Genomic DNA, 10,315 nt, shown 5'->3' with positions numbered 1-10,315 from the left:
TCGACATTGATAAGAAAGTTTGGTCAGTTTAATACAGTTTGCATCTTTTTTTTTCACAGGTGGTACAGGCTGGTGGCCTATCGTTGCTTCACTTGGTGGCTTCACGGGAGGCTCGGACACCGCGTTCGGAGAGTAATACCTGCCTGTGCGGTACTTGCCATTAGACAACATTTCCCCAGTGACAGTGGACAATACCGCGGATTTTCCCTCGATGTGCTGCAACCTCAACTTTACAATGTGTAATGTTTATTATTTATGTTTAATTAAAATCTAAAATAAAGGCCAACATATATTTTAACAATGGTTGTTTTGATTTTTTAAATGAATCTAGTGTATATTCTCCTGGGAGGGTGAGGTATTTATAAACTCACCCCCCTGCCTTCCATGTAGTAGATCCTGCAGCCATCCTCTTACATTCAGTTAGATGGCCTCTCCTTGGTGAGGCCCTGCGGCAAACGGGTCTTGTCTGCACGACCACCGCCCCGATCCACCCCCCGCCTTATCAAAGGCAGTTCGCACCGGGGTACTTGAGCTGCTGGCAAGTGGAGCTGTCAGGGAGCGATAAAGGCCAAGAGGTGCCAAAGACCATGTACACTTCAAAGTGGTCTATAGAGCATGGGTTTGTTGTTCCCATGTCTACCTCCAGACCCCGTGTCTCCTGCCAAGCATCCCCCTCACGCTGGACGGCCCCCTGCAATCCACATAAGTGTGTCTCCATTCACGAGTCTTCCTGTGTCTTGTCTGCACGACCACCGCCCCGATCCACCCCCCGCCCTATCAAAGGCAGTTCGCACCGGGGTACTTGAGCTGCTGGCAAGTGGAGCTGTCAGGGAGCGATAAAGGCCAAGAGGTGCCAAAGACCATGTACACTTCAAAGTGGTCTATAGAGCATGGGTTTGTTGTTCCCATGTCTACCTCCAGACCCCGTGTCTCCTGCCAAGCATCCCCCTCACGCTGGACGGCCCCCTGCAATCCACATAAGTGTGTCTCCATTCACGAGTCTTCCTGTGTCTTGTCTGCACGACCACCGCCCCGATCCACCCCCCGCCCTATCAAAGGCAGTTCGCACCGGGGTACTTGAGCTGCTGGCAAGTGGAGCTGTCAGGGAGCGATAAAGGCCAAGAGGTGCCAAAGACCATGTACACTTCAAAGTGGTCTATAGAGCATGGGTTTGTTGTTCCCATGTCTACCTCCAGACCCCGTGTCTCCTGCCAAGCATCCCCCTCACGCTGGACGGCCCCCTGCAATCCACATAATGCCACGACATATACACGTCATTCATTCACAAACACACCCCTGGTTCGAATTCTTTATAACCCACCTCATATTTCTAATGAGAACTTCTTTGCGCTTTGCTAGTCAACCCGTGAAGGTGCTGGTTATCTGCTCTTCGTCTCTGTGAACTTCCGTGACCACTTTGAGCAAACTCGTCAGTTTGCAACCTGTGAACTGCTCCCTGTTCTACGACAAGAAACTACTCTGATCCCTGCATCTAACTGTTTGTTCGTCAAGGTAAGTCCATGTACCATAATCATTTTGCGTCCAATTTTTTAATTTATATCTATTTGCTAGTAGTCATCAAATTGCATCCATGTTTTCTTTTCGTTCACGACAGTACATGCAAGGAACTAGTCACATGTTCTGAGTTTAGTCAAATTACTTTTTCTATTTTTTGAAAGTTATTGAAATACTTATCCGCATGTGAATAACGTGTATAGTTCCAAGAACCAAAACGGACCTTGCATTGAACCTTTTATGTGTCATTTACTGTTTTAACACATTGGTATTCATAGAGAATTGTTGATCTTTACTTTTCAGAACTTTCCATAATGCCTGCCTGTTCCATTGGCGGTTGCCCTTCGAAGACCCATAACAAATCTGAAGGTACTATAATGCATGTTTTCCCTAAGACAATAGATCAGATAAGAGAATGGGTCCGATATTGCGGATATCCAGCCTCTGAGCTAGAAAGTAGAGTCCTAGAAGTCTTTGCGGACAAGAGGGGTGATCGATACCGCATCTGCAGCAGGCACTTTAGCCCAGACATGTACTCCACATCATTGCTAATAAAGAAGAAAACACCGCGAGCGAGGCGAAAATTGCTCTCAACCGCTATTCCCACTCTATTCGTCCACATCCCTCCACTGGTGAGTCAAGTTTACGTATTTATCTCTCGGCCTTGCGGTAGTGTGTAGCATTAGCTAACAATAATTTCCCCATTTATGTATCCACTCAATATGAAGGCTGAAGATTCTCCATCCGTGTCGTTATTGCAGTCATCAGCCACTTCAAGCGCCTATCGGGTAATCTTACTTAGCTATTCTGCCACTGACTTGTTTTAGGCATGTAAATCAATAGTTTTAATTGATCGTGTAATTATTTTACCTAATGGTACACCCTTGTACTCGTCCTCTAGTCTTTGTTTTCAGTTATAATTATTGTTATCCAAAATAATGCAAGTACTGTCTTTCAGGGAGATGCTGAGGAGTCCAACGCATTGACGACAACCGTAGATGTCACTCAGATGCTCGAGGTACGTTTCCGGACAGTTCCATCGATGGAGATCATCAGATCTTGCATTCTTGTAGCGTGATTGTTACACACAATGTTTCTTTCGTTTTTAGCCATTGGTATGTCCTTCTGTCGTCGCCCTCCTATGTGTCTTCTTTTTTCAATATTGTGTTCATTACTAATGAAAGTCCTATGTTTCAGGGAGTCGATGGAGCATTAGTCCAAGTAGAAGGGGGAGCATGCAGTTACGGGTCGGCGCAACAGCTTGCAGAAGTGTGCACCGCAGTTACATCGTCCCTTGATGTTCTTATGCATTTCGAGGTATGGATACTGACAGTTCGATCAAGCGAAATCATATGACGTGATTACATCCGCTATACTTCCTTCTTTATTAACGCAAGTACTATGTTTCAGGGAGATGACGGAGCTTCTTCTACAAGAACATCACCCCTAGTAGTTGATGCAGATCTCTGGGTGGTGACACTTCCAACGATCGAGCAAATCGAATCATATTTACATATCCATTATTTATTTTAGACAACTGATCATTTGTGCAGGTCTATTTAGATGAGCCGTTGACGCCTGCTCAAAGTTTATGTTCTTTTTAACAAAATAGAAAAGCATACTAATGCAATTACTGTGTTTCAGGGAGTTGCTGAAGCGTCATCTTCAATAATATCATCAATGGAAGTCTATGCGGAGCCCGAGGTATGGATCTTGACAGTTCAATCTAACTAGATCAACAATGCGTGAACTATTGTCGTTTGAATGTTCTACACAATGCGTTCATTCGTGTTTTGCTATTGAGATGTACGTATGGGTATTGGTCCCCAAGTACATTTTGTGTTTTCAATATTATTATACATACTAATGAAAGTTCTATGTTTCAGGGAGTCGATGGAGCCTCAGTGAGTGATGGATGTGCTTATCATGAAAATATAGTCGTTGCAGCGCGAGAGGAAGTGGAGACATGCACACACGAGTCGGAGCAACAGCGTCCAGATGTTGAAGTTCGAGGCAAGAAAGTTTCAAAGAAAAGAAAGCAAAAGAAGGTTAGTGTCCTGTTCACTATATTATGTTGTCTTTCACTGTCAATAGTTCAATACTGTAAGTTGTGTTTAAACTGAACATCCCTTTTCTAATCTGTCCTCTAGTTGCGAGTGGGTGTAAGAACTAAATCTACACAGACAGTGAAGCGAACGAGAGATGTTGCTTGTCAAACCTTTTGGCAGGGACTTGAGACTGGAGATGCATCGTGCCAATGGGAAGAATATGAAGTGATTGACAACGGAGCTATACCACCACCAGCCATTGATAGTGAATGTCCTCCTGGTAGTTTGGATGCAGTCGGAGATCAATTCACAGAATCCACACCCGCAAAAAATAAGAGCGCGCGAAAGTTGAAGACATTGTTTTTTTCTCCCATCTCCGGACAAGGAACAGATGTTGCAATGGAAGAGAATGACGTGGACGACAATGAAACACCATCAATATCACTCAGCATAGCGGAAGACGATATCAGAGATTGTACCTTTCATGCGAGTGACATGTCCTCAACGTTACAGGCCGAACCAGCTGGGATGCAGAGTGAAAGTATAAGGAAAGAGGCCAAATTCATTGTATTCGATAGCTGTTTGATGGATATTATTATGATGATGAAATGTGGGCATTCGGTTGGTGGGGAAGTATGTGGGGAGCCATTGATTAATGTGACTCGTGCAATTCGAGGCACTAACCTTAAAATACATGCCACCTGTACACAATATCATCCGTTCGCATGGTCTGCACAACCCATGCTGGGGCAACTGCCAGCAGGCAATCTACTTTGTGCAGCGGCCGCACTTTTTAGTGGTTCAAGTTTTAAAAAGTTACAGTATTTCTTTCAGTTTGTGGGAATCCATTTCATTGCGAAAAGTCAGTTCTACAAATACCAAACCGATTATCTATTTCCAGCCATCAGCGAAGCTTGGAGAATGGAAAAAATGTCAATGGAAAGTACATTCGCGGGCAAACGCTTCAGGCTAGCCGGTGATGGACAGTGCGACAGCCCAGGATTTTCAGCCAAGTACTGCACCTACCACTTTCAGGACATGGAAAGTAAGAAAATTGTGAGTTCGGTGGTCGTGCAGGTGTCACAAAGTACATCCTCAGTGGCCATGGAGAAAGTTGGCTTTGTAGCATCATTGCAAGAACTACAATCGCGGGGAATGGTGATCGACCTGATAGCCACGGACAGACACGTTTCAATTGCCAAGACAATGAGAGAACAGTACAAAAATATAAATCACCAATTTGACGTTTGGCATCTTGCAAAATCAATCAATAAAAAATTGTCTGCTGCAGGTAAAAAAAAAGAATTGCAAGGTATTTCACAGTGGTCCAAGTCAATCAGCAACCATCTTTGGTGGAGCTCAAAAACATGTGAAGGGTCGTTGGAAATTCTACTGGAAAAATGGCGGTCAGTAATGTTGCACTGTAGCAACGTACATCGATGGTCGACAAATGAGCATTTCCACAAATGTGAACATGGCCATTTGTCCACAGAGGAGGCACGGAAGAAGAAGTGGTTGATTCCTTCATCACCCACTCACAAAGCCATTGAAAAGATTGTATTTGATAAAACTATAACAAAAGCTTTGAGGGGACTCACGGAATTCTGCCACACAGGAGATTTGGAGGTGTTCCACAATATGTGCCTCAAGTACAGGCCCAAAAGATTGCATTTTGGCATGGAAGGCATGATAAATCGGACTCTTTTAGCGGTCTTGGCACATAACCATAATGTTGGCCGTCAACAAAGTAGGACGACCGGAACTTTAGGGACGCTTCGCTACAATAAGGCCTTCACTAAAAGAAGTAAACAATGGGTGATCAAACCAGTGTTTGAGGATATGCAATATGAGTTTATTGAGAGACTTATCGTAGATGTCCTCGATAGGCACATACATGGAGTGGTGAACGAACCTATGCAGGGGACAACTGCATTGCCACCCAACATTGCCTCTGTTCCATGTCCACCTAAAGCAGAGCTCATTGAGAAATACACATCACGGTTTAAATGATTGTAATTTGATTGTCTGTTCTCTCGAGTCTCCTCATGTTGCAGGCCCATTGCAATTAAACCAAACAGTAATATAAATCATTTTTACAAAAATTATAGAATGTTTCCGTATTGCAAAAACATGGCCGACCCATAGGGACAATAAAAAAAAAGGCACGCAGACAAGATGTCCCTAAAACTAACTGCAGCTAACTAGAAATGTGTGCTCGCTCAAAGTGAAGGTCAGCTGCTTTGATGTTTTGCTCGGGTGGCGGAACGGCCCACGACCCAATATAAGGTTCTATTGTGATTTGACCTTGACAGGCCGGGACCATCCTGAAAGACTAAGAAAAGATAATGAATAAAATTTCAGAAACGAAACGATGAGCCACGTTCATTAGAAGAAGTAACGTCGGCAAAGAAGGAGTGGTGTTTCGGGTCTGCCCTACACAGAGACACAATGGAAAATGCAAATATAATGTAAGTAACTTTTGATGAGTTTATACCGCAATTTCATTACTATACAGTGGCTTTAAAGACGGGTTCAGTTGTACTTGTTCGTTCTATGTGGCATATTGTTTTCTACCGCGCACTATCTTGAGGAGAAACATCTGCTTTTACTGAAGCACCTCAAAACCTTCCTCTTTGCTTCTGCTTTCTCTCTCCCTCTCCCCTGCTACAACTGGTCCACTGTCTGCGACCTCAGTCCTGGGCCCTTCCACTCTCCACCTGCACTCCCCCCCCCCCTCCATGCCTCGCCACGCCTTTAAACACTTGTGTACACCCAGTAGCGCTGTCCTCGCTATGAAATGAATAATTTTAATAAGGATCTGATGGTGAGACTAATTTCATTTTTTATGTTTTTAGGTACATCATTCACTACTGTCTGTGTCACGAGTACCAGACACCGGCGGACGGCTTCTACAGCCGCCAGTTGCTTCTCCGCGTGAACAACGTTACCACCCTGACCATTTTATGGGACGATCGCCAAGTACAAGTATGCCCTTACGCGGTACTAACGGTTAGATGCAACATACCTACCATTGTGGTGGCCTAGTGCCTCGTTGTTGGAACAGCCATGCGATTATCAGTGCGACAGAAGAGCTTATTTTTATCGTAAACCAACACCCTGTGTACTGCACACGAACATCGCTTCCCTCAAGACGAACTAATTTGGATCGAGAGCAAAGAAAAATGCAAATCGCTGAATATTCTCTAAACATTTGATGTCCAATAAACGTACTTTGCCAAATGTACAATCTTGCCGTTTGCTTTTAAACCACGGTTTCACATTCCGAATTGTGGTGCTGTATTGTGAGATGCTCTAAGACCCTGTGTACAGCAAAGGACCATCGCGTTCCTCAATACGAACTTTTTGGAACATGAGCAAATAAAAATGCAAATCGCTGAATATTCTCTAAACATTTGATGTCAAATAAATGTACTTTACCACATTTACAATCTTGCGGTTTGATTTCAAAGTACAGTTTCATATTCCGAATTGTGGTGCGCTGTATTGTGAGCTGATCTGTGTTGATTTCCGGGGTCTGTGTGGAGTCGCGTAGAAGACGCCTGGGCGCGTTTGCCTACGCAGCACAGTCACGTCACGGATAGAGGCGGGGAATATGAATGTTTTGATAAAGTCTGTTTCAGGGGCGGGGGATTTGATTTAGTGCCGCAAAGGCAGGTGAGCCAGGTCGATGCGGCGGAATGATAGGATTATCACAAAATGGAGGCTGATTTCGAGTGCGATAAGGGGCGAAAAGTCGGGTAAGGTCCATAGGAAAGTTTCCTACGATCTACCGATTTATGCTTACAAACACATGGCCGACCCGTAGGGACAATAAAAAAAAAGTCCCGGAACTCTCCTTTAAGGACTTGTAATGCAAACATGTTTAAAGTGAAAGGAGCGCTGCCCTTTCATTGAACTTTCAAGAGAGGTTTCCAGACTGCGCTGGAAGTGTGTCCCTGGAAAGCAGCGCATGCGCAGTGGCGTCTGGGGAACTTTCTGGGGGCGCAGAGAGTGGTATCGTCTGAAAAGGCAGCTCAGTGCACCTGCTGACAGGGAAGCACCGTCCCTTGCCCCCTTTACGGTTGTTTTCCGCTCCATGCGCAAACAAAGTGCCCGCCAAGGGTGCGTCGGGGGTCAAGGTTCAACAGAAACGTGACTGCGGGGTTTCGTGTAAAAGCCGCTTTGGTGGGCTGCCTTCATACCGCAGCGCGCGCGAAGGACATGATCAGCAGGTGTCATGTCTGCCTCCCCACTGATTGGCTGCCGCCACAGGTGTGAGGGAAGGGCCCGCAGGTGTGAGGGAAGGGCCCGCAGCCAGGGGCCAGCGAAGCAACACGGCGCCCGTTCCGCGTGAACCTATCAACGCACGTGCTGATCTGGGGTCCCCATTGCACGTGATAAACATCAGCAAACTCACGGGACGGGTGTTTAAGGGTATGCAGAGGGGAAACAGAAGTTCCACGCCTGACAAAAAATGACGTGTTCTAGAGAGAGCACGTATGATGCTGAGGAGGGCACAGCAGCTGGAGGGGTGCGGGGGGGAGGGGTTAGGGGTCTCTAAGTACTCGGGTTTCAGTCACGCATAGTAGGGACCGGTGCAGGGGAGAACCTGCCACCGGCTCAGAGCCCCCCCTCCCCCTATGAGCAGTGCCTCCCCCAGCCACGTGCAGCCCCAGCCTCGCGCTGCGCCCCCATTGGAAGCGGCTCCCGGAGCCCGCGAGGCAGCAAAAGGCGTTCTTCCTCAAAAGGCGTTGCTAAGGACCGTCTCGTTGAGGATTTTTTTTTTAAGTCTTGTTCAGATGCAACGTGCCAATTGCGCCGCGCTGGTGTGTGCAGCAGCCGCCGGGTGCCGGAGCGCCAGTGCCGCCGCCGCTGTTGGGGCGCCCCCCTTCCAGCACAACGCCCGAGGGCGGCCATGGCTTAGCGGCGCCACCATGAACGTGCAGCAGGGGCTCAGCCTGTGCCAGAAGGCGCTGGAGATCGTCTCCGAGCTCTGCCTGGGCGGCCAGGTGGACTGGGAGAAATGCACGGGCATCTTCCCCATCGATGACCTGTCGCGCCGACCGGGGGGCGGCAGCAGCAGCACAGGTAGGCGCCGCCGCTGCACCGCGCGCTCTCCCTCAGCACTGCCCCCGAGTAGAAGTCTCCAACTCCGTACCCCACCTGCCCGACTTTAACGCAGCCCCTCGCCCCGCCAGGCTCATTGCTGCCCTCCGGTGCCCCGTTCCAGTGCAGTTACGCTTCCAGGAGCCCATGCTTCTCCCGCCCCACTACTTCCACTGCCGGAGCTCGCCATCGGGTCTTCTGGCATGCCACCTCTGCCACCACCCTCCCCTCTGTTTCCACTTCCCCTCTGGGCCCTTTCCATCTCCTCCAGCGCGCTCTGCTCTCGGTTCCTCTCTCCACCCATCCCTGCGCGCCTCCTCTCTGGCGGGCCCTCCTCCGCTGTTGCTTCCCAGTCCTGCGATCGCAACAGGTGGAACTAGAATGGCTCCTAGCTGCCTGCATCGCCGCGCCGGCTTTCCTCCTCTTCTCTCTCTTCTGCCTGTATGAGTTTTCGTAATTCTCTGTCTCTTTGCATTCGTGTCCTCCAGACTATCTTCTCAAAACCCCGTGCCAGCGCCTTGATGCAAATGAAATAGATACATAAATCTCTCCCGGTGGGGGTTTGATCCGCTTCGTGGGGTTATTTTCTGCATAACGCACCACCCTGTGTGCTGCTCCCTCCTCCTCCAGGGCGACTTCTCTACTCTGTCCCGGCCGGCCCCGCTTTTACGGGCGAGTTTGTCGCTTCCATGGTCCGTTGTGCCCCCCCCCCCCCATCGATCCGTTCTTGCAGGCCTGCTGCGCCTTTGCCCCCTCTCTTCGGCGTCGCTGGCCGCTCCCAGGCCGCGTGCCCCGGGGTCCTCCGCAGCCGCCGTCCGCTCCGCGCGCGCGCTCTCCAGGCTGTGGCTCCTGCTTCGCTCCTCTCCGCGGAGACAGAGGAGTGCGGGGGACGCGGCACAGACACAAATAGGCGGCGGCGGCGGAGGCTCCGTGCGTGGGTGGTGGGAAAGTTCAACTTCTATTTGCATGCAGCGGCCGCGCCGGGATTTTGCAACCGAGCAGCATGTTAGACGGACATGTCGGGGGTGGGGGGCGGCAGAAGAGCCTCGGGTGAAGCGCCTAGGTTCCCGCGAGGGTCCGGGCCCCTGGTGATTACTCCATATCATGGGCAGCACCCCCCTTGGCACGGACGCCGAGCGGGCGCGCATTTTTCCTCTCTATGACCTGTTTAAACTCTTTCCACTGTGTCCACTCGCCACACACACACACTCATAGTGCCAACCGCCTGGCTCCGGATTTGCAAAAAACACCAAGCGTCAAGGCAACGAGCGCCCTGTGCTGCTGATGCCTTAATTATTCCAAAGGTTAGAAGGGACTGCGTTTGCACTCAGCCTGTCGTATCCGCGGCGCAGGCAGTCTGAGTTGCACAAATGAAGCCGTTTTAAGAAATGTGGGATAGATTTGGCGGGGGTACTGTTCTGTGTCAGTGGCAATCCCACAAACATGCGTACAGGCTGCCATTTCGTGTGCCACCTCTGCTTTGGACTTAACATACACTTTTCCCTGCAGTTCAGGCACATGGCATCTCCTCGGCCGATAAGAGGCCACTAGCGTGTCCCCTGTGCCTAGAAGAGAGCGCGTTGGCGCCTCTGCTCTCGGCGACCGAGCCTGTTGCTGAACGATGAGCGCAACAAGTAGTGCGCATG

At 49.0% G+C, this 10,315-nt stretch overlaps 1 protein-coding gene across 2 annotated transcripts in view; it reads left to right on the top strand.

Moving 5' to 3' along the window:
- The first annotated feature begins 8,218 nt into the window (after positions 1 to 8,218).
- SYT10 (synaptotagmin 10) overlaps positions 8,219 to 10,315 on the top strand; it is a 583,991-nt gene continuing 581,894 nt past the window's right edge. The window contains exon 1 of one of the 2 annotated variants that reach the window (XR_011281745.1): positions 8,219 to 8,651. Coding sequence is in view for 1 of the 2 variants with exons in the window: in XM_069628104.1 (XP_069484205.1) it covers positions 8,363 to 8,651 (289 nt within the window). In the remaining variant the exon portion in view is untranslated. The remainder of the gene's footprint in view (positions 8,652 to 10,315) is intronic. The other variant, XM_069628104.1, reaches the window with a different exon arrangement.

Source organism: Ambystoma mexicanum, chromosome 12 (assembly GCF_040938575.1).
Source record: "Ambystoma mexicanum isolate Mex_15411 chromosome 12, UKY_AmexF1_1, whole genome shotgun sequence".
NCBI lineage: Eukaryota > Metazoa > Chordata > Amphibia > Caudata > Ambystomatidae > Ambystoma > Ambystoma mexicanum.
This window is presented reverse-complemented; position numbering and strand designations above follow the sequence as displayed.